General features: G+C 40.5%; 2 protein-coding genes across 4 annotated transcripts in view; one reads left to right on the top strand and one right to left on the bottom strand.

Moving 5' to 3' along the window:
• Positions 1-6,122, top strand: part of slc41a1 (solute carrier family 41 member 1) — a 32,772-nt gene extending 26,650 nt beyond the window's left edge. For all 3 annotated transcript variants that reach the window (XM_075460138.1, XM_075460139.1, XM_075460137.1), the window contains 2 exons: positions 1,603-1,751; positions 1,978-6,122. In XM_075460138.1, the coding sequence (XP_075316253.1) occupies positions 1,603-1,751; positions 1,978-2,163 (335 nt within the window). In that variant the 3' untranslated portion in view covers positions 2,164-6,122. The remainder of the gene's footprint in view (positions 1-1,602; positions 1,752-1,977) is intronic.
• A 1,046-nt stretch (positions 6,123-7,168) lies between these two features.
• Positions 7,169-21,143, bottom strand: LOC142376674 (EF-hand and coiled-coil domain-containing protein 1). Its single transcript, XM_075460136.1, has 9 exons — positions 20,333-21,143; positions 16,864-17,305; positions 16,633-16,767; positions 13,953-14,008; positions 13,719-13,857; positions 13,441-13,585; positions 10,002-10,118; positions 7,724-7,793; positions 7,169-7,636 (listed from the first exon to the last, which is right to left on the bottom strand). The coding sequence occupies exons 1-9, from the start codon at positions 20,934-20,936 to the stop codon at positions 7,455-7,457; spliced, it is 1,890 nt and encodes a 629-aa protein (XP_075316251.1). The 5' UTR covers positions 20,937-21,143; the 3' UTR covers positions 7,169-7,454.
• Positions 21,144-24,191: the final 3,048 nt, after the last annotated feature.

Here is a 24,191-nt window from a genome sequence, read left to right as displayed (position 1 = left end):
AGTTTCTGTACACGCCTCATCCCAAAAAAAAACACATTGTTCTGTGCACGGAGACATTACCGATCAGGCCTACGTGCACTGTGCACGTGGTCAGGGGGCCTGTGCTCCAGCAGAATCTATATATCATTTGTTTTTCATTTTCAACCAAGGATCTAAAATCATTTATTTCTTTATTTGTTGATTTTATGTTAAATTTGATGATCAGTCTGTGAAGTGGATTTGATTTTGACATTCAATCTCATTTTTCTCAGTTAAGCTGAAAACAAGCTGGCATGATGTGACACTCATCAAGTACTGCCCCTTACACCAGAAGTGTTGCAGCTGAGCTGTGGTGTTTTTAACCAGAAGCTGCCTGTTTACTTGTATCGTACATATACACACTAGTTTACGGGTAAAGAGACAGTGCAGGTGCCAGTTTGTGTCAGCAGATGGCGCAGTTGTACCATTTGTGGGATTTAACCTGAAGTTCAAACTATGGGACAGTTATTTTTTCCTGCTAAAATGATTTGTATCATAAAGTAAATTGTTTTCAGGTCCATTGAGACATTAGTTTAAACGTCTGCGTACCCACTACTAAGATGAAAAGCCTCTACTCATCCATGTTACATTTTTTATACGAGATAGTGGGGAGGAAGTTCAGCTTAAGCACCACAGAAGAAGAGCTGTTTCAGTCAGTCTGTGGCTGTGTTCGAAACTGCATACTACATACTACATACTGCATACTCATCAATCAGACAGTATGCAGAGGGTTTACCCACAATGCATTTCACTCCTGCCCGAGCCGAAATCAGCCGGCCTGAAGGTGATTTCTCTTAAGCTCTAAACTCTGTAAACTTTAGCAACATTTGAAACATTTTCATGCGAGAAAGTAGTCGTTTAGATCCCCAACGTGTTGAAAATCTGACAAAATACCGGCTATTTACAATTTTGTTCCGACGAATTCGGTGCTACTAAAGCTAGCCGCAGTGAGCAACGCACTTCCGGTTATTTTCACAAAATAAAATACCCGTTGCCTTTTATCACAGGGAAAGCCATTACCATACAATTGGTGCTTTTGTTTTTAAAACAGGAAGTGAACCTACCCTCGTTGTAGCTAGCTTGAAACTGCCATTTTGACAGGAAATGACGATCGGCGACGTCACGTTACGTTGCATCTTGGGTAGTTTGAGTATGAGTAGTAACCTCATGATGCATACCCAACATTTCGGTGAATCTAGTATGCATCCGTCCAACCCTTCTCGCATACTCAAACTCGCATACTAACTCAAAAAGTTAGTATGAGTAGTAGGAGTAGTAGGAGAAGTATGCAGTTTCGAACACGGCCTGCATGTGTATGGAGTGGGCAAAGGTTTAAAAAAAAGCAATGCTTGAAAATGGGACAGTGTTGAGAAGTGTACCGTTGGAGCTGTTTTGATGCATGTCGTTCAGCGGCTCTGTTTTCCTGTCCCAAGTTTGTACAAATAACCTGATATGATCCTAAAATATAAATACACACGCACATATATATGGGTACAAAACAACTTCAATGGGACAGAAAATAAGAAAACTCTCTATCTGTGTGTCTTTCTCCTCTCTTTAATCATCCCCTCCATCATCTTCCAGATGTGAACTCCCGCTCGGCTCGTGTGCTCTTCCTGCTGGTCGCCCCGGGTCATCTCGTATTCCTCTATACCATCAACTCCCTGAGGGGGGGACACACCACCTTGACATCCATCTTCATCACCTTCTACCTGGCAGCTGCACTACTGCAGGTAGGCGCGCATTCCTTCCTCCATCCCTGTGTGCAGGTGAAGAGAAAAATGTCCTGAGAATTGAGCGTTTATTGATGAGAGCAAATTCCACAGATACCTATTCAGATCACATTGATTCCTCTCAGCTTTTTTTGTTTGTTTTCAATGTGAAAAACAACGCGACTGATCAATGTGAACACCAGGATTAAAAGTAAAAGTTGGCTTCTCTGGCTTTGTCCTGCCTCAGGTCATGATCCTCCTCTACCTGGCAGACTGGATGGTTAATTGGATGTGGGCCCGAGGCATGGACCCCGACAACTTCTCCATCCCGTACCTGACGGCCCTGGGTGACCTGCTGGGGACCGGCTTCCTTGCCCTATGCTTCCATATGCGCTGGTTCATCGGGGATAGAGACTCCAATGCGGGCAACTGAGCACATGCAGATATACGCACACATACACACACAAAAAAAAGAAAGCAACTAAGACATAGTGTAAGCTTCTATGCGTGGACAGTAAGGAGCATCGCCCATTTGCCTGAGCTCTACTTGAAAGTGGACAGTGACAATAAAAGGGCTAAACTCCAGTAGGCCTCTGGATGATGGCACTGTTCTCATAGAAATTCATCTTCGGGATATCAGGACATTGTTGGACTGTTGACACAGCAGCAGCCCACAGAAAATCCAGACAGTATCTTTCTGTTACCATGGAAACTCAGATATCTCCACCTCAGCCTCACAACAAACTCCCACCAGCCCCACAGAATCCACTACTTCTTCTTTATTCTACTTAATAACTGAGTCCTACCACTTTTATTATTATTATTATTATTATTATTATTGACAATGATTATTACTGTTGGCCAATAATGCATTTGATATGAATCGATATCTGTTCTGTGTGCATGGCAACTCCTCATTATTTTCAATGGGGACGTTAGCCCCTCTGTTTTTAATGATCAGCTTTTAACACTTGAAACCACAAAAGGCAGAAAAGAAAAAAACAAGCAAGCTTAGAATGTTTAATCACCAAGTGATATGTCATATAATCATAATGATTTTACATGAAGTCTAATGTATGTTTTAGTAAAATGTTTGGCTTTTTTTTTTTTTTTTTTTTGCAACAGTTGAAATCAAAGTTGGTGTATTACTACAGAAGACTTGATCTAAATTTGTTTTTGGCACTGCTTCCTAGACTTAATTTGCCTTAATTCCTGCACTTTTTGGATTGCAAACAACTAATATCAGACCTGAGGTCAGTACAACAAAGTGTTCTGTAAGCCAGTATAGTAAAAAAAAAAATGTCAGCAGTCCACAGAGGACTTCAGATTTTGGCTAAATCACAGGCAGGATGATGTCAGTGCGCCTGGCGCAGCTCAGTGGTGAATGCTAAGAGGTTAGAGAGGTCATATTTTGCAGTCGGCTGTTCCGGGTGAGAATATCTCTGGTCTCCCTGTTTGAAACCATCTGCTAACTTCCGACTGAAGCAAGCTAGCTGTAGGCTTACAGTAAGTGACAAGAGGCTCAAAAACCTGCAGCGCCGAGTGAATGGCTTTGTGCTCACACGTGGTACGAGATGTTTAACTGTGTTCAGGTGGGTCCACCGGCACAGTCTGACACCAGATGAAAGCTACTGGTGGCTGATGTTTTGTGTGGATTTTGTTGGAGCACTGAATTGTCACACTGACAGACTGTTTTTAAGTGTTGGCACCAGCCCACACATTCAGAGTCACTAATAGATTTGCAGTTAGTACTTCAAGCTGTTTGAGAGCCCGGCCACATTAGCAGCGGTTTAAGTCCCAGTACAAACTAGCATATAAAAACAGCTACAATTAGTATGTCATTTCACAAAATTTCCTCAATCAGTTGGTACGTAGCATGTTGGGGGGAGTGAAATCTTAGAAATGTAAAATGGCAAAATGTCTTGAAAGTGCTAACCTTTGGGCTAAGAGAGAGTCCAGAACTGAGTAAGCTAATGTAGCTCGCCTGTTGTGTTGCACGATCCAATTCATGCCTATAATTCGTGCCTCTTCTACTGTGAAGTATTTCACAAAATGAGTATGGTCTGTTGAATTTTCTGAGCCACCTCTAGCTCTTTGAGCTAATGAGCTGTCTCTCAATATCTAGGGAACTTTTGACCCGTCAGTACCTCCTTATTCACTGAGATGATTTACAGTCCATTAAAGATAATATACCATTGTAGTAAAAGGCAGAGCGCACAAAAACACAAAAAAAACCTTACACTTACCAGAGAGCTTTTGTGAATTGTTTTAGTTTTTTTCCCAGCTCGCTGACACATTAGCTACAATTTTAGTTTAGTTTTTCTTTTATTTGCATAATGAATTCTGACACACGCAGCTGAGAAGGCACAAGCTACTGTCTGTGACAGTTCTAACCATACAGAAAACCAGTCTAATACATTAGTTTTGCAAATAAGTTCATTTTGATTTAACTGTGCCGTCGGTTAGCCGCCAAGCTTCCACAATATGTTTTCTGAGGACATACAGATTAACGTGTTACAGTAGCTCCTGGTGTGAACGGGTTCTGAGGCAGATTCTGTTTATTTGTCTTTCTTTTTTTCTTTCATTTCTGGAAAGGTTTTATTTTCTTCTTCGCGTGACATATACATGTTAGCTAATAATGCTAATTATGATCTCTCTAATTAGAGAGGAACTTGAACTGTGCATTAGGTAAATGGATGTTGTTTACTTAAAGGGTAAAATCACATCTAGCTTATGCCCCTTCCCACACAAACTCTCTACCATCACATACACTCACTACGTCTTCGATGGCCTTCTGGTTGTGGAGGAGAATGGAAAAGAACGTTGTAACCAGTTTTGACAGTACAAACATTAGAACAGGAGAATCCTGCATGTGTTGCTTGACATATCTACCACTTGTCTGCTTTGAAAGGGGGCCAGCAAGATGCATGTGCAGGGCACACAGTGCGAATGTGCAAAACTTGATCATTTTGATTATTAGAAATGTTGTTTTGGTCTTAAAGATTTTTTTTTTATGTCATTGATGTTAAAAAAAATTTATTATTTCGTACTCGTTCATCATTTTCCTAATCTTTTTAACCCTCCATTATTGTTTTGTGTCATGAATGTCATCAAGAAAACAACCACTGTAAACATGAAGCAACCTATCTACGCTAGTCAAATGCAACAAAGTACTGTAGTCTGTAAAAGTACCACCAGAGGGCACGTCAGGAATTCACTGAACTGAACAGCTTCTGTGTGAGTGTCCTCTAGATTCAAACCCACGTTTCCAACGGGAGTGATTGTTCTCTATTTGTATTTGGCTTTTCTACGACATTTGACTTGATGGAAAAGTTTCATCCTTCCGTCTGTTCCCTTTCAGTCTGCATTCTTCTCTTACTGACGAGGTGCCGGCATTCTGCCTCTACATCAATGGAAAGTTGTGAATACTTCTATAAGTGGGCAAGTAATGCTATGTCTATTTATTTTTAGAAGCACACAAAGCAAATTGTACATACTATATTTATTCTATATATAAGGTTGTTTATTTTGTCATTTAATTTTGGTTTGGTCTATTGTCTCTATGGAATCGTCAATTACTTTTTTTTTTTCCTTTTCTTTACAAAAGGCCAGTAGAGCTTTTTTGGCGCTCGCTGCAATAGAATAGCAGTGAGGTTAATGACTAGCACGGTGCCTAATACCAGTCTTTACACGCATGTGCAGATATGCTCCTTATAAAACGGAGAGAGCATACTTCTAAGCCGTAAAATAGCCTTAACCTATCAGAGCCAAGCTCAACTCAGAGTAACCAATCAGGACTTAGGTTTCTCTTTAATTAGCTTTGATTAATCAAATATGTACAGATTATCATGTGTAATGTATTAATGACTTTATATGACCTGTGAGTGGAAAGTAGGGCTGGTAGCATAAGGTTTTTGTCCATGTGACGCTGAAACCCCTCAGCAGGCTGCCTCATACGCCATCTTAGAAGTCCGAAATCAACTAAAGCACCAGAAGTGAGATTCCAACCCACAAACCCTAAAAAAAAAAAAAAATGGTATCTTCTGTCCTGATTCCAGAAGTTCTTTCCCCCAAATCTAACATACCCAGCCTTTAAAACTCATCACCCAACTACTGCCTTGTTAACCTCAACCCTTTAAACCCTCAAGACTCTGAACTCACAGAGGACCACGCTGACCCTCAGCCTTCCAACATCCACGTCAAGATCGAGCTGTTGACTCTAAATGTCCACCTGTCGGAAAGCTGATGTAGACATATGCAGTCTTGCTGGATGTGAAGTCTTTGCGTGTTTGTCTTATAATAGCCTTCCTTCTGTGAGGCAGGAGGAATGCTTTCTCTCTGCAGATCTTTGTAATTTGCTGGAAATAAATGGCTATATTATTTCATACAATCGTTCCGCCTTATTGTTGTCTTTTGTTCAACCTGCAAAATACTGTTCATTCATTCATTCTTTGGGCCTTCAAATGTGCAAACTTTTTACATCACCACGTTTAAAGTGATAGCAGTAAGCAATTTAAATGGCCTGATGGTTCTAGAAAAAGATCTGTTCACTTTGAGGTGCTGCATAGATTATTCTAAAGCCCTAATTTTTCAATTTAAATAAATCATTTAAATTAAATTTAGAGTAGGGGAACATGCAACATTTAACTGGGATGCCCGTTCAACCAACTCACCTACCCGCCCCCCCTAGATTTAATCCTAAAATATCTAAAAAAAAATCTCCTTATCAATCTAAAACGAATGCTTTTTGTGGAAACTTTGAAAGTGAAAAATGAAAAAACAAATCTTTTGAAAGTGCTCTGACCCCTTGCTCTGGCAAAGCTAAGTTCTATCAGCCTCATCCTCTTCATTTTAGTTATTGTTTGTGAGTCCACCCCGTAGAAAACTATGGAAAATACCTATGGGAATTTTTTTTCTTTCATCCAGGCAATAACCTTACATTCAAGGAATTTACAGCCTCTAGTTTTCGTGAGAGCAACTGCATGTCAAGTGTCACAATGGCGTCCATTAAGGGGAGGCTATTAAGTTCCTATTATGTATTTTAGTCCCAGCCATGATGTTTTTTTTAACCCTAACCAAGAAGTATTGATTTCTAACAGTAAGCAAGAGGGAAATGTCTTTGTAACATTTTGGTGGGTTGTCCTGTCACCATGGCAGCCAGCAAAATGGCGTCCATTAAATGGACAATAGCATTGTAAAAAGAAAAAGAACTGGAAGAAAACTTGACGTATATTGATGTATCTGAATGTTTAACTTATGAAAGCCTTGCTTGTAATTACACCATCCAACCCCGTCCTTCCTCTTTAAGAAGACGGTTTATATTAAAGACTTGGAATGACCTGATTCTCTCATTTGGAAACGCTCCTATCAGTTGTATTTCCCTGCTGCCGCCTGTTGGGTGCTGGGTAAAAGGATGCTGCATCAGGCCGTATTTATAGATATGACCTATTAAGTTGTTTAATTGGAGGACTTGTTAGAGGTAAAATGACCTGACAAGACGTCATTTAAAAAGGATGCAAGAACCTTTGAGATCCATAACATACATGTTTATATCATTATTCAAACAAATCATTTAAATTAAATAGATGCAAAATAACAGACCGGATTAAGTAAAAATAAGTCGGCTTAAATACGTCCCAACCGATTTGAAACAGAAACATTTACATGGCTGCAAACACAATAGTGTTGTAAAAACTGATACAAGTATTAACAGTAACTGCAGATTTAACCGGAGATGAGTAAAGAGCTGACACCGCTGGACTGGCATCCTGAAGGTGGAAGCAGAGGTTTCTCTCCATTCAGTCCTCCTCCCCTTCCCCCGTCACCCCCCTCTTGGTCTCTGAGGAGGTCACTGGAGGACAGGCGTTCACAGAGGGCATCGGCAGCCTGCAGGACCTGAGACGGACCTAAGGGTGGAAATGTATCAATAAAAAGTCCCAGAAGGAGCAATGCTGAAGCAGGAACACAATTTGGAACATGTAGAGCAGACGTACCACCTTCACCTCTGCTGCACGCCTCCAAGCTGTCCAACACTATCTTCTCCAGGACTCTGCGGGACACGTTCTAAAAGGAAGAAAAAAAACGCTTTTGACTTATCACGAGGTGGCTGTAGAGCAAAGACATGATTTGAGAATCTTCAAACCCCCAAAAGTACCACTTCTTAAGCTATTTGCTCACTCAGATGTGGTGAACCCTTTACACCTAAACATGTTATTGACCCGTTGGCATCAATCCAGTTAATTTTCCAACAGAGGATCTCCCGGTATTACACAACTTTTCTTTCTCTGTCTTTTATTTGTCTGTTCCAACTTCTGTGAAATGTTTTGTTGACATTAAATAGAAAATGAATAAAACAAAAAAAACATGCTTTCTGTTTTTACTGGCATGTTCTACAGCATGAAAACAAGGTTGTATGTGCAGAATACACAAATACTCCCGCAATCAGTATCACTTAATTTGCAGTTTCATTTGTTCACAGCTAAAGAAAGAATAAGGGGAATTATTTTGAAAAGAACTGTTTGCTAAGTGTGATTAAAAAAAAGTTATTAATTTTATTTACAGATTGTTCTATCTAGAATAACCTGGTTTCAGTTCTGGTGCTGGAGATTTCTCCTTTGAAATAACTTGATTATTGGGAGATGATAACAACCCCGCATCTAGTCATTTTGTTGTCCACTTTACGACGAAAATAGTTTTTTATTTAAAAAGTTTCATCATAAATGAGTCTATAACACCAAAACTAATTAAATTAAACACTATATGGCACTATATATATGGGCTGGGCGAGTTATCTCGTTATTATCGCATTAACTTGTTAATTATTTAACGCCGATAAATATCGCGCATTAACGCAGGTTTTTTTATTGTGAAAGTCTGTTGCTGTCTGCTGCGAAACTGGAAGAGAAAGTAATCGGCGGATTACTGGAGAAGGGTACGGAACTTCTACTCGGCCATTTCCTTTTTAAAGTTGGACATCACCGCTACAGGTGATCCTCGGTCTCCGTGTGAAGCTCACGGAGCTAACCGGCGCTACTTCCTGTTTTACTTGTTTCAACATAAAAGCACGTATTTCAAAATAAATAAATAAAAAAAACTCCTGCATTTACAGCCAAGTTGAATGGTCTTCTCAGCGTAGTAGTTCCAGTCTAAAATATCACTTAAAGGCAAAACACACAACTGATAGCAGCAAGTCATTCAAGGAAACAGACAGTGGAGCGAGGCTTCTACATAAAAACTACAGAAAGATGCTGATGTTAAAAGTGAGTTTGCACAACAAATGTTATGGCACTTTCATTCATATGGCAGCACATTTAAAATAAAGCTAAATGCTAAAAGCTATACACTACTTTTGGATTCATTTTTGGATTTTGCGTACAAATGCGATTAATCGTGATTAATCAGGGAAATCATGTGATTAATTAGATTAAAGATTTTAATTGTTGCCCAGTCCTAATATATATATACATAAATATATCAAATCAAATCAAATTTATTTGTATAGCACATTTCATGTACAAACAGTTCAAAGTGCTTTACATAAAATAAAAGCATTGCAGCAGGGAGTGTAAGAAGCATTAAAAATACATAAAATAATATAAAGAGAAACAAATAAAATCATTTAAATGAATTTAAAATCAGACAACAGTCTAGATAAGTTAAAAGATATTTCATGCATAGACACATGAGAACAGAAATGTTTTTAACCTGGATTTAAAAATGTCTACGTATGGTGTCCGTAGTTCTTTTAACATGACTGTGGAGCCATAATGCTGCAAAAAACACATCCTGATTAAGCCACCACCATTCCCCCCCTTTGTTTTTAAATTCATTTCAATGATTTCATTTGCTTCTCTTTTTATTCTTTTATGTATTTTTAATGCTTCTTCCACTCCCTGCTGCAATGCTTTTATTTTCTGTAAAGCACTTTGAATTGTTTGTACATTGAAATGTGCTATATAAATAAATTTGATTTGATTTGATTGGATTTGGTAATTCATAACAACCAATCAGAGGAGACTCAGCACTGCATCAGTGTGTGCTTACACTGAATGAGCTTAAGTGACAAAGGCAATATTGGACGATATGTTCTGCTATGCAGGTTCTTTCTCAGGCACACTCAACTGCTCTATGACTACCTCCGTTGCCGGTTCAGAGAAATATCAGCAGCGCAGCAGCTTAGACCCTTCACAGGACACCATTGCGCATCTAAGTCCCACCTAGAATATGACGTGTGAACGGGGCTTGTGTATGTGATGGTATTCGTATGAGTACCTTGTGTCGTAGCTGCAGCAGCAGTGTGAGTGAATCTGTGAGTTTGTCCTCCAGCAAAGACAGACGTGTCTTCTCTGTCTCCTGTGGCCTTGTCTTGTGTCCCTTGTCTTCAGGCCTCTGCGAAGACAAATATCATAAAAATAATCAATATAACTTAGAATACACTAGAATCAGTACACAAGTGCCAAAACTGTATGGTTTAAAACTATGTTGTGATAGGGACCTGGCTCAGGAGATTACAGAAAATGACTGGAAAAATCTATGTGCATCATGGTACTGTTACTCATGTGAAACACAATCACAGCTCATCTATTATTAAGATATTGAATAGATCCTACTGGACTCCCTCCAAATTGGCAAGACTGAATCTTAGAAATAGTGATATATGTTGGAGATGTAATAGAAAGGTGGGAACTCTGGTGCATATGTTATATGAGTGTGACAAAACTAGTGACATGTGGAATGCCATCATTTTGTTCTTGAATAAGATGTTTGGTACGCACTTGACCAAAAACCCTTCATTGTGTCTTTTGGGACTGCTTCCAAATAATATTCAATTGTCAAAACGCCGAAAATCACGGTGTCGTTTAGCTATGATAACAGGGTGCAGGATAACTTTACGCCACTGGAAATCTCCCATCTTGTCCACTTTTAAGGAGTGGATAGAGGTTCTAAGCTCAATGGCTATGAGTGTGTTACCTATAGAGTGGCTGGGAGGGAAGATCTATTTAATGAAGTATGGGGCCCATTCCTAGCCCAACTTCTGGATATGTAAGGATAACACTACCTACCTATATATATATATATATATATATATATATATATATATATATATTTTTTTTTTTTTTTTTTTTTTTTTCAGGTACAGGATATGTATGCTATGTAGATTTCCTAGGGTGTTGTGTTTTTGTTTTGTAAGTCTGGCTTGATGTGTATGTTGTTGCTGGACTGTAGTTTAGTTTTTTTTGTTTTATTTATGTTTGTTTGCAAAGAAAAAAAAAAGACTGGGCAGATACTGAAAAAGAATACATTGTTTGCTATTCTTACCATATAACTGTAATAATACAACAGTTAGTTTTTTGCATCTGTCTGAAACAAACATCAATAAAAAGAAAAGAAAAAGAAAAAGAAAAAAAGAATACACTAGAATCAATATACTATTAATATCCCGTTTCACCAGGATCATAATTCATAAAATGAACAACGTGTAGGAGACATGTGCTGACAGAAGAGCACAGTTTTTTGACCATTTCACTGCGCTATGTTACACTGAGCCACAAAATGTCCAACTTGATTTTTTTGGTCATGAAGATCAATTCCAGCGACCACTGACGAGGAGAGCAAGTAAGTGCCCATCTGCAAGATTAGGCTTAACCGACACAAACAACGTCTAGTAACTTTCGACTTCGATTTGAAATCGAACCCCCGACCCTGCAGGTCATTAGAAAGAATGCAGGCTTAAGGTGCTTTTTCTTTGTTTTTATACAGTCCATGCTTCTAATGGCAGACGGGCGCTTTGCATGGCTACTAGCCACCTCCATAAGCAGGTAAGTGTATGTGTGAATGGCTATATGAGAAACACAAATATTCTAAAACACTTTGATAAATATATGTAGAATTTAAAAAAGGTTCTATTTAAGTGCAGACCATTTATTATCTATATTTATATGACACACAGTATTATCAACAATAATAATAATCTCATGGCTAACTTAATTGATAAAAGGCAAAACAAAGTGGTTGCAATGACAGGTGAAAAGAATTGTAAAAGAAAGATTTTTTTGTAAAAATCATGAAAACAACATGATGGTAAAATACTTTTACATGTAGTCATCATCATATGCCTTTTTCTTATTCTAAATAAAGTCAGAATAAAGATTTTGGTCTGTGTCGCATCTACAATCTGGTAAATAGAGAACCCATGACTACATAGATGACACACCCCACTAAATATGGACTACAATTCGGTATATTCATGATGATCCAGAGTTTAAATTTTTGCAAAACTGAAAATAGTTTGCGATAACTCAGAATGTTAAATGGCTTCAAAACAAGGATCTGTCACACGGTGAGGTCAAGCTGGGTTTCTGTCTTGTCTCCATGTTTTGTCATTTCCTGTTTTATTTTGAAGAGTAACTCTCCTCTTGTTTCAGGTCACTTGCTCTTCCTCATGTGTCACAGGTTGGAGTGTCTTTCCTGATTCCTGATTGTGTCCACCTGTTTCCCGTTGCCCTCATGTGTCTTTTAGTCTGCGTCTCCCTTTGTCTTGTGCGTGAGTGTTTCGTTTTGTTGTTCACCCAAGCCTGCCACAGTCACAGTAAACCTTGGCTGTGTTCGAAACCGCATACTTCTCCTACTACTCATACTAACTTTTTGAGTTAGTAAGCGAGTTTGAGTAAGCGAGAAGTTCCCGGATGCATACTAGATTCGCCGAAATGTTGAGTATGCATCATGAGGTTACTACTCATACTCAAACTACCCAAGATGCAACGTAACGTGACGTCGCCGATCGTCATTTCCTGTCAAAACGGCAGTTTCAAGCTAGCTACAACGAGGGTAGGTTCACTTCCTGTTTTCAAAACAAAAGCACCAATTGTATCCTAATGGCTTTCCCTATGATAAAAGGCAACGGGTATTTTATTTTGTGAAAATAACCGGAAGTGCGTTGCTCACTGCGGCTAGCTTTAGTAGCGCCGAATTCGTCGGAACAAAATTGTAAATAGCCGGTATTTTGTCAGGTTTTCAACACGTTGGGGATCTAAACGACTACTTTCTCGCCTGAAAATGTTTCAAATGTTGATAAAGTTTACAGAGTTTAGAGCTTAAGGGAAATCAGCTTCAGGCCGGCTGATTTCAGCTCGGGCAGGAGCGAAATGCATTGTGGGTAAACGCTCTGCATACTGTCTGATCGATCAGTATGCAGTATGCAAGTATGTAGTATGTAGTATGCGGTTTTGAACACAGCCCTTGCCTTGCTAGTTCGAATACTAAGCCACGAATCTTTGCCTGCATGCGAGTGATTTTTTTTGTTTATAAATTACGTAAACTAGTCTTAAGTTTTCATAGCCATTTTTGGTAGCCTCCTTTAGGAGTAATTTTTGTTATAAATAACGTTTCAAAGATTTTGTAGAGCCTCCGGTTTTTAGGAGTGCATTTAGTTGTTTTTGTTTCTAGTACGAAGTTGTTTTTCCTCCTTAGGGAGTGATTTTTGGTTTATAGTTCATAGTTAATTGCCCTCCTCTTAGCAGAGTTTTGGTTGTTTTTTCCTCTTTTAGTTATTAAGTTTTATATTATATATAGAATAACATTTTCATAACTTATTATTTCATCACTGCGTATTGGTGGTTGGATATATATATATATATATAATAAAATCTGCCTAATTGGATCCTCTGCATCTGAGTCCTCTTTCAAGCCCAGGTCTGACAGGATCCCTCACCTTCTCCTTTTCAAAGTTTCCGCGTCCATCTGGTTTCTCTTGGTTTGGTCCCGTCCGACTGCAGCAGCCATCATTATCTGTGTGTGTGCCGGTTTGTTTTCTTTCGTGCAGCTGACTCCTGCAGCTGATTACAACGTTCTGACATCTGAAACAAGACGAGGAAGCATTAAGGCTCTTTTATGTCAAGCCAGTTTGTGCTGTCAGTGTCTCACACTGGCAGAGAGTTGTGGTGTTCTGTTCTGTTTGTCAAGAAATACTATGTTTTAGTGTCAGCAAACCTTGTGCCACATCCGGTCAGGTGGCAGACGTGCCTCTTCACCTCCAACACGCGGTTCCCTCCCTCCTTCACACCCCTTTCCTCCTCTTCTTCATCAGAAGCCGCTCTACCTTCCACTGCACGCTGCAGATACTCGGCATCTGTCAGCAAGAAGGAAGAGGAAAGCCTGTATACTTTGCATATACCTAAGAATACCACCCCGATTCCTCATTCACCACTTTCACCTGATTCTTACCTGCCTTGTTGCTGGAGTCTTCAGGGTGAACTGGTGGGAGGCAGGTGCTGCGGATTCTGAGGGAAATGTATCAAATCAAATCAAATTTATTTGTATAGCACATTTCATGTACAAACAGTTCAAAGTGCTTTACATAAAATAAAAGCATTGCAGCAGGGAGTGGAAGAAGCATTAAAAATACATAAAAGAATATAAAGAGAAACAAATAAAATCATTTAAATGAATTTAAAAACAAGCAACAGTCCAGATAAATGAAAAGATATCGTGCAGATTTCATGCATAGACACATGAGAAAAGAAATGTCTCTAACCTGAATTTAAAAATGTCTCGTATGTTGTCTATGTAGACAACATAGGTGAATATAATGCACTTTGGCTGACACTGTGGACTGTTTAGCTAGCTGCTAAAGGAGCAGCCTTCGGTGTTTCATAGTGCCGTAGCAAAGATCACTAAGATTGCTAAGATCAGAATGCATTGCATTTAATCTTTCAAGACGGCTCTCATATCAGATTTAGATTCATGATATGCCCAGAGAAAGAATTCAGGAATCATGTCAACACAGGGCTGTCTGAGGAGAAATGTCCAGACATGAGAGGCCAAAAACCTCTGATTTGCCAGTGTCTCTATGAGCTGTTATAGACAGTATTTGTAGAAGACGGAGTTATGAGACATTTTACTCACAATATGCCGCAGCCTCAGCTAAAATTTAGTCAATTTTTGGTCAAACAAACATTTAAATGATTCTACTAAAAGAGCGGAGTTTGCATGTTCTCCCCGTGTATGTGTGGGTTCATTCCAGGTACTCCGGTGTCCTCTCACCATCCAAAAACATGCAAGTTAGGTTAATTGGTGATTCTAAATCTCGTCCTTAGGAGTGAGTGTGAGCGTGCGTGCGTGCGTGCGTGCGTGCGTGCGTGCGTGTGGTTGTGTGTCTCATTTGTCTCTGTGTGGCCCTGCGATGGACCGGCGACCCGTCCAGGGTGTGCTTGTTTTTATGCTGCTTTATGCTGTTCTTTTAAATGCCTTGTCTTTATGTAAAGCACATTGAGTTGCCTGTGGTATTAAATGCGCTATATAAATAAAGATGCCTTGCCTTGCTTTACCCTGTCTCGCCCGATGACAGGGTATAAGCGGGTATAGAAAATGTATGAATGCATGAATATGACTTTCACGAAGAAGAAATGACTCCATTACTCAATTCTCAAATAAATTGTCCACTTGTTCCCCAAATAGCCCACTATATAGTGAGTTAGCCATTTTGTATTGGTAAAATTCATACAAAAGCTTTTTATTAGGGCTGGGCGAGTTAAAATGTTTAAAAGAAAATTGTGGGCTTTTGTGCCTTTAATGGATAGGAAAGTTCAGAGAGACAGGAAGCAGAGAGAGGGGGAACAACATGCAGCACAGGGCCGTCCGATGCGGGACTTGAACCGGGGCCAGCTGCAGCGAGGACTATAGCCTCTGAACATGGGGCGCCTGCTCAACCCACTACGCCACTGACCCCCCCTGTTTTATTATTTATTTTATTATTGTAAAAGTCTGTTGCTCACATGCTTTTATTTTGTAAAAGTCTGTTGCTCACAGGCTTTTATTCTGTAAAAGTCTGCTGCTGTCTGCTGTGGAACAGGAAAAGAAAGTAATCGGCGGATCCACCAAACATGGAGAAGGGTACGGAACTTTTACTCGGCCATTTTCATGTTAAAGTTCTTCCAGACGGCGGAGTCGACAGAACCAAAGTCATCTGTAAACACTGCCAAGTTGAATTGTCTTCTCAGCGTAGTAGTTCCAGTCTAAAATATCACTTAAAGGCAAAACACACAACTGATAGCAGCAAGTCATTCAAGGAAACAGACAGTGGAGCGAGGCTTCTACAGAAAAACTACAGAAAGATGCTGATGTTAAAAGTGTGTTTGCACAACAAATGTTATGGCACTTTCATTCATATGGCAGCACATTTAAAATAAAACTAAATGCTAAAAGCTATACACTACTTTTGGATTCATTTTTGGATTCTGCGTACAAATGTGATTAATCGTGATTAATCAGGGAAATCATGTGATTAATTAGATTAAATATTTTAATCATTGCCCAGTCCTACTTTTTACGCATTAAACTAATCACATGGTACAAGTAATGAAGTAATGAGAAGTAATCTGTAAAATATGTACAGGAACCCCATGTGACAATTGAGCTGTTCAGTCTAAATAGTAAACATGCCAGATGTAAGTTGTAAACCAGTTCACTTTTGACTTGTTTACCAGTAGTTGTCATATTATTTCATATTTAATTGATTCACATGAGAAGTAACGTATAGTTACAGCTACAGTAAGTGTGCATGTCTGCCTGCTGCTTCAGACTTTAGGAGATTTTTTTTTTTTTTCTAATTGCATTGCTTCTGAAAAAGACAAAGACGTTAAAGCCTATGTGGAAGATAATAATCATGGAGGTTAAAAGGAAGATGAAAACAGTGATGTGGTGGCTGTGGTTGCTGAAGGCTTTTTCCTTTGATACTGCACTTGAATTCAGATTGACTGTAACTTGTGTGTAACCTAACCTGTGGGCTTTAGTCCATTGAATTACAAATCAGCACAGAGCACAGAGGCAAATGATGTGTAACTGGATCCACAAACACACCTGTGTGCTTAATTCCTCCTCTTACAACCATACACAGAGTTCGTACCTGTACTGGAGCAGCTCGGTCTCCAGCTTAGTGATCCTGGACTGGAGCTGCGGAACCAACTGGGCCTTCTCCTGGATCAGCCGAACCCTCTGCAGACCCAAGCTCAAAGCCTCCCGAGCTTCCTCTGCCCTCCTCCTGGCAGTAATCATTAAATATTACCTCAACATTCTTCTAATATGCATTCAAACAGTTAGATAACACCCCCCTCTGATTGATTATTTTGACTCCCACCTGATCTGAGCGTTCTCCTTCCTCAGAGAAGCCTCCAGCCCCTGCAGCTTGCACACTTCCCGGTAGGCCCACTGCAGCTCCTCCTCCAAACGCTCATTGTATTTGATGGCCTCCTCCAGCTGCCCATCACGCGAGGAGCGGATCAGCCTCAGCTCCCTCAGAACAGGGTCTCTGGTGTCCCGTCTCTTTTGCACCCTCCTCACTCCATCTCCTCGGGCACCACCCAGCTGCCCTTTGAGTCTTTGAGTTGGTACTAGTTTTCCCTCTACGAGAGTGATGGAAGATGTCGGAGCTGAAACAGTGGAGTTGTAGCGAGAGGGAAAATGGAGGGTGCTGCTCCTCTCCCTTTTTAGGGCCACCTCCAGGGCCAAGCAGCGAGCATCGCTCCCCTGAAGAGCGGAGCGGAGGTCCTCCACCAGCTCCCTCAGAGCTGCAACCTCATCTGTTGGAAATTACACAGAAAGAGCAAAGGAAGTCAAACCAAATCCCTGCTTATTTCTTGCATGTATGATTCACTTTTTAACTAGGATCATATCTAGGGCTGGGCAACGATTAAAATGTTTAATCTAATTAATCTCATGATTTCCCTGATTAATCGCATTTGTACACAGAATCCAAAAATGAATCCAAAAGTAGCGTATAGCTTTTAGCATTTAGTTTTATTTTAAATGTGCTGCCATATGAATGAAAGTGCCATAACATTTGTTGTGCAAACACACTTTTAACATCAGCATCTTTCTGTAGTTTTTATGTAGAAGCCTCGCTCCACTGTCTGTTTCCTTGAATGACTTGCTGCTATCAGTTGTGTGTTTTGCCTTTAAGTGATATTTTAGACTGGAACTACTACGCTGACAATTCAACTTGGCAGAGTTTACAGATGACTTTGGTTCTGTAAAATAGTTTTTTTTAACTTTTTTAAAAAAAAATAAATAAAGAAATAAAATAAAACATGCGTTAATGCGCGATAAAATATCTGTCGGCATTAAATAATTGCCGCGTTAAGGCGATAATAACGAGTTAACTCGCCCAGCCCTGATCATATCACTATAAAATTCTTATGGTAGCATCTAATCATTAAGTGCAGGCATTCAGTCCTCCAAAAAACTAACAGCACGTAGCCCTCAGAGATGACGCTACATGCTTGAGCTGGGGGTGTTTGTCAACAACCGATTTCATCACAAAGAGGACAGAGCCTCAGAAATGATAAAGAACTAAGAAGTATGGGTGGAAAGCACAGACTGTTGTCTGCACTCGACAATCTTTATTATTTTTACCGAGTCACATAGCAGATATTAGTCCACGGTAATCGAGAGTAGCTCATGTCTCTGATTGTTCCCACATACATCTGAAAGTGGCAACAAAATGCTGTAACGTGGACGTAGGTTTAGGAAACACCTATGAGAGCAATTACAGAGCCATGTTCAAGACGTAAGGAGAAAGCTATGTTGACTGTGTCTCACATCTTCCTTAGCATCAGGGCTCGGACTAGCAGATTAAAGAACAGTTTCTTCCCCCAGGCCATCAGGCTACTCAACCAGTAATTCATTGGCACTCAAGCCACTTTAGTTATGTACTTATTTCCACCTGTATATATATATATATAGTTGCACATTTCACTTTAATTTTTATGCACAGTTAAATTTGTTTTGTTTTTTTATGTACAATTTTTCTACTTTATCTTCTTCCTTGGTTTTCATTCACCCTTCTCAATTTATTTAATGCTGTTGGCGACGCCTCGTCACCAAGAATTTCAATGTATAGCATGACCCTGTGTCTCTGTACAAATGACAATAAATCTTGAATCTGAATCTGAATCTAGATGCTGGCATTTATAGAAAAGCTCAGGATCCTAATTCAAATTTCCCAGCAACTTTGAGATGAAGAAGTGGACTCATTTTGTGAAAGTTGAAGAGCCAGTACCACAAAAGCGCTTCAGGGATACACATGTACGCATGGAACTGGGTTTACTGGAGTTAAGTGATTTCATTTCTTGTTTTTTTTGTGTTTCGGGCAGGTTCCCCAGGGAGGAGGCCTCAGGGGCAGAACAAGGTCCAGCTGGAAAGATGATATATTATATATATATATATATATATCTCTTGGGAATGATTGCGGTTTCCCCCCAGAAGAGCTTGAGTCTGTGGCTGAGGAGAGGAAGATCTGAGGATCTGTGCTAAAACCACTGCCCTGGTAACATGGTCCTGGCTTAGAATCACATAATGTATATATGAATTACATTTTTGAAGTCACGTTGTTGGAGAGCTGATGATTCCCGACAACACCCGCTTCTGCAGTAACCACTTCACACCTGCCAAACACACTCTCCAATGATCACGTAGTGTCGGCATATTCCCTTTGCCTTAGCCCTTCCCTTTAACTATGCAGTAGCCTCAAACACAGCCCCGTAGAAATGTAACTACAGCAGTGATTAATAACAAAACAAGTGGAACTCGTCCAGTTAGTTTGGACAGTTTACATGGAAAGGATATAATCACTGATGTACAAAATGTGCAAGTCATCAGTCTGCTGTCAGAAGCCGATGCAGAAGTGTCATGAGCAACAAGTCCTCTGATCAAAACAATCAAACAGGTAGTTTGTGCCAGGACCCTTAAATACGACCCATGATAGTGTCCTGTAAAGTACTGTCCCTCAAAACAGCAGGAGCCGTTTCCACATCAGAGCAAACTCATTCTCCAGCCACAAAATCCTCTCTTGGAGGCAGGAAAGGGACGCTTAGTACATACTCCAACAACTAGACAATCCAAAATGACATTTTACATAAAGCAAGTTTAGAAAATTGCATATAATTACAGATTTCATGATTATAAGCTTTATCTTTTCAAGAAAAAAAAAAGGCTGTTTGAAATTTTTTGGCTACGGCTGTGTATGTATGCTGGAATACTCTTTCTTTTTAGGTTGATGTCCTTCATATTTCTCTGTATTTAAATGGAAAGTATACGTTTTAATCCACCACATCTATTTAATGAATACAACAGGTATTTGCAATTGGGCAGATTAAAATTTTACATCAAAGAGCATCTCCCTATTCATGAGAGTAAAAGCCCGAAACATTGTGGCCATTGTGTGTGTGATGTAGCTCAAACCACCACATTTGGTCACATAATGATGCATGAGCCAATTACAAATGTGGCTGCAGGGATCAGCCTCATGGGTTTTGACACTTTAGTAGATTTAGCTGATCACCCTCTGCAGAATACTTCTGATGTGTCAACAGGTTTTTGTTCGTCTTTTTATATTGTTGCAGTAAACGTGTATACAAGTATTAAAATTCAAGAATTGCAACTCTGAACATTAGAAGAGAGAACAGAAGAAGAATGTCCAATCATACAATTATTAGATCCTAGTTAAATAGTTAATTTAACTTAATTCGATGCAACATTATTTGAATTAAGGGCTTTTAATCTTTAGGTGCCCTTCAGAGATCAGTTATTTTAAAACAGGCATCTCGTACCAAACCCACGGACGTCCTCCGCGGTTCGACTCTTCGCGGATCTGTTCCTGGGTCCACTCTGATCCCTCGTCAGATCAAAACTAACGCACTTTCTCCGCCTGACCCGAGGCCAACGGAGGCGGATCTGTCTCTCCACCAGCTCGGTGTCCTCAGAAACTGGCAGGCGCCAGGCACATTCCCCGGTGCCCGAGGGCGCGCCGCCGCGCACACGGAAATACCCACAGAGCCGCGAGTGGAAATCTTTAAAAGACAACTGGTCAGATAGCCCGGAACATACATCCATGAACTCTTCGTTTCGCTCATCTTTTTCTCCATCCCCTCCTTTCACATCTCTCTGCCCCCCCTCGCCTCCGGGCAGCCCCAGGACGGAGCAGAGCGCCGTGAAATCCTTCGCCGACACCTTATCATCCTGATTGGGAAAGGCCAGGTGATGGAAGACCTCCTGCAGGTATTGGTCTATCCCAGTGGCAAGGACGACGATTTCGTTCTCGGCGTTGGGGTCGGGGCAGTGGTGGTGGGCCAGTGCGCTCCGGAGCCACTCAACTTTACGCGCCGCTCGCGGTGAAGGTTGGACGAGCGAAGGGGCCAGAGCGGTGCGCTCCATGAGTTCACATAAACTAAGGTGCCCTCCTATTTGTTAACAAATTAAACCCGATTGCATAAATTAGCATCAGACACTGTCTTCAAAACAAAATGAGCTTAAAAGTCATTTCGGTGCGCTTCGCTGCTGCCTTGTTTCCTGAACATCTCGCCTCGGATTGCTTCCCGCGGCGCTTCAAGTTAAGATTTGATCCCTGCGGCGAGAAAAAAAAGTCTCAACACGACTCCACCCTTTGTGTGCATAGTCTGACCGTGTGTGTGTGTGTGTGTGTGTGTGTGTGTGTGTGTGTGTGTGTGTGTGTGTGTGTGTGTGTGTGTGTGTGTGTACGACTGAACCAATAAAGCTCTCGTTGCTGCTGTGGCGTGCAGTGTGCAAGGAAGAGTTGTGGTCGTTTGATCTCTGTTACAAAAGCAGATCAAATATCAGTTAAAGCCAAAATACAGAGGAAAAAGCCCAGGGAGTGCAGAACAATTAAGTCTGCCGGGATTCGGAGTCATTTCTCAGGTCGATATCAAGGAAACTGCAAGTTTGGACGGTAAATGACATCATCTGCAGAGACTTGGGGCGATCTGTGGCATTTCACAAATCAAATGTGTTTCCAGGGAACTCTCAGCAGCTCTCAGCAGCTCTCAGAGCGGAAATACCTTTCCCCGCCCTGACCTCACCACTTATCACTCACCTGACAGCCAAAACAAAGACAGCTTCTTCAATTCACTCACATGTGCCCAACACAAAAGTGCACATTAATCATACTCCGCAGCTGTACTTAACTTTAGCATAACACACTGGTGATAATAGACTGTAGAGTCAAATCAGTTTGTCAATTGAAAGACAATAAACCAGTCTCACAGTAAGTTTACACTCTGAGGCAATCCTACACATCAACCCGGACATTTTGAAGCATGCTCAGTGAGTGGTGACTACAGTATGACAGGAACGTGGCCTTATAAAGAAGCAGTTCTTTATAAAGCTGAATTTCACCAGATTTTATGGTTGGGTGGTCTGTTTTGTCCTCCCATGGACTCAAACATTGGCATATTCAAAAGTATTCTTGGTCTGCTTTCATCCTCCAAAAAAGTATGGGAAGTTATTGTCTTTGTCCCAGAGATCTACTTCTCTTATCTGTTTGTTAAGTGAGGATAACTCACCTCACTTAACGAACAGAGAGACATGTAAGTAGTAGTTCAAAATGAATCACCAACCCTACCAGAGACAAGAATGTTGTGAGTTATCCTGCTTCCTAAGGCGACCACACTCTGTAGGTGAGTCACATGAGATCTCACAGGGAAATATTGTTCAGTCTCTGTTTTGGCTTCCACAACTAATCTGCATATAGTTGAAAGGCAGAGCTCACCAGTGACTCATGTGGGGCTTTTACCTTTGGAAAGGTGTGTGAGTGTACTGTTTCAGTTAGCTCACTTGCAGGCCACAAATCCTACATTCCCGCAGAAGGTTTTCTGTCAAACACACAAGTTTTCTTGAATATATATTGATAAAATAAAAAGTCACTTGTCACCTGAGGCCTTGTTTTCCAGACATGTTTGGGCAAGCAGAGCAGCTCAAGTCCTCAAGATGTTATTTGGAAATGTGTTTTCCTTCCAACCTACAGGGGAACAATCTGATCAGGCAGTCAAGGTCAAACTATGCAGCAGAAATATGACAAAACTCACTCATTACGGTTTGTATTATACAACAAAGTACTGGAAAATACTTTGGAGGGAATATCATTTGTGGTCCTAATTGCTCATTTTCTTGTCTTATTTAGTGGAGCGTAGTGTTCATTTTGTGAACCATGGTCTGTAGTAAAGCTTAGTTTATGGTACTGCTTTAGATTAAGCAAGTGTCCTACAGCAGTGAGAGCATTTATACTTGCGTAAGTGTTGGTCTGCAAGCACAATGATAATTCTATGCCACTGTTTAAAATGATGGTGACTCAAAATAAAAAAATGCAGGATTGAAGCTTGCATCGATGAGTTTAGTGGGGAGCTAATGCATGTTGAACAATTGTGGCTTTACTGGAATTTTAGCAACACAGAAAAGAGAAAAGATGTCTGCTGAAAGGGTGGCAATGATCTTTATCCGACTAAGCCTATACACTGACCAGAGAGTTTTGAAAACAAGAAAATTACATGATGGTGCAGGGAGCTTGTTGGTTGTTATGTTAGCTCAATGAGCGAAGCTGATACAGCTAAAGTCTGTTAAATCTTACATTTTACACATCCTACACGTTGCAGGGGGGCATTAGGTTTGAGCAAAGCAACATGCCATGTAAATACACAACCTCGTCTAACAGAAAAATGTTTGTGAATGTGTTTGTGTTTGTGCTGCTTGGCATACATTTTCTTTTCTTTGTTCTGTTTTTTTGCGCCTTAATTTTGAATGCTCACACCAAAGTGCAACTAAAAACAAGCATTAATGGCAACTGAAAACTAAGTGAAGATTTCAACTTAAAGCTGGTGTAGCGGGAAGTAAGTTGAGCAGGAGACAAACTTGTCTGTCCTGGTTGACAACTATATTTGTAACTCCACCATCATTTTACCACCAAGCCTTTCCAGTCTCCAGTTGCACAGTGTTCTTCTCACTATTCTTTCTGTTAAAGTTGATTTAAGGTAAACACAAGAAACTTGTGCTAAAGAAAAACTGGACCAGACTCAGTGAGTAATTCCCTATACTCCCTACAGATCAACGAGCAATGCTGACCAACATGTCATTGGGGTCATCAGGTGGGAACCTCCTTTCATCAGTGTTTTGTCTAGTTGGGCCCACAACACCTCCAGGAGGCTAGACAATGACCACTGGTGTCCCAGAGTCACTCCCCTAATGCCAGCCATCACTGCTCCTCACACCACAACAACTATCTTTTATTTACATAACCACAAGCTACCCCAGCCTCTCACCAACTGCACACCAGTCACAGCGGGGTGGGGATGCAAACCCTGGTTTGGGTAGGGGGTAGAAATTGAAGAGGTAAAGATAAGTAGGAATGGGATTCAAACCCTGATTCGGGTAGGTGGTAATGAAAATATAGAGGGTGCCAGAGGTGGAGGCAGGACAAGACACACGCAGATTCAGCAGATAAACTCACCTAAACAGTCCTACAATCAGTAAAAATGCCAGCAAAAACAAAGTCGTACAAGCCAAAAATTGCCTAAAATGGCCGCCTGGTTTCAAAAGGCTCACATGGGCCACACCCTCCACTTAAATATCTTGAATTTCTTCTTTGCTTCTTCCAAAAGTCTGTTTACCCTAAGTGCTCCC

The sequence above is a fragment of the Odontesthes bonariensis genome, chromosome 3 (genome assembly GCF_027942865.1).
Source record: "Odontesthes bonariensis isolate fOdoBon6 chromosome 3, fOdoBon6.hap1, whole genome shotgun sequence".
Classification (NCBI taxonomy): domain Eukaryota; kingdom Metazoa; phylum Chordata; class Actinopteri; order Atheriniformes; family Atherinopsidae; genus Odontesthes; species Odontesthes bonariensis.
Note: the sequence above shows the minus strand (reverse complement) of the source record. Positions and strands in the feature narration are given on the sequence as shown.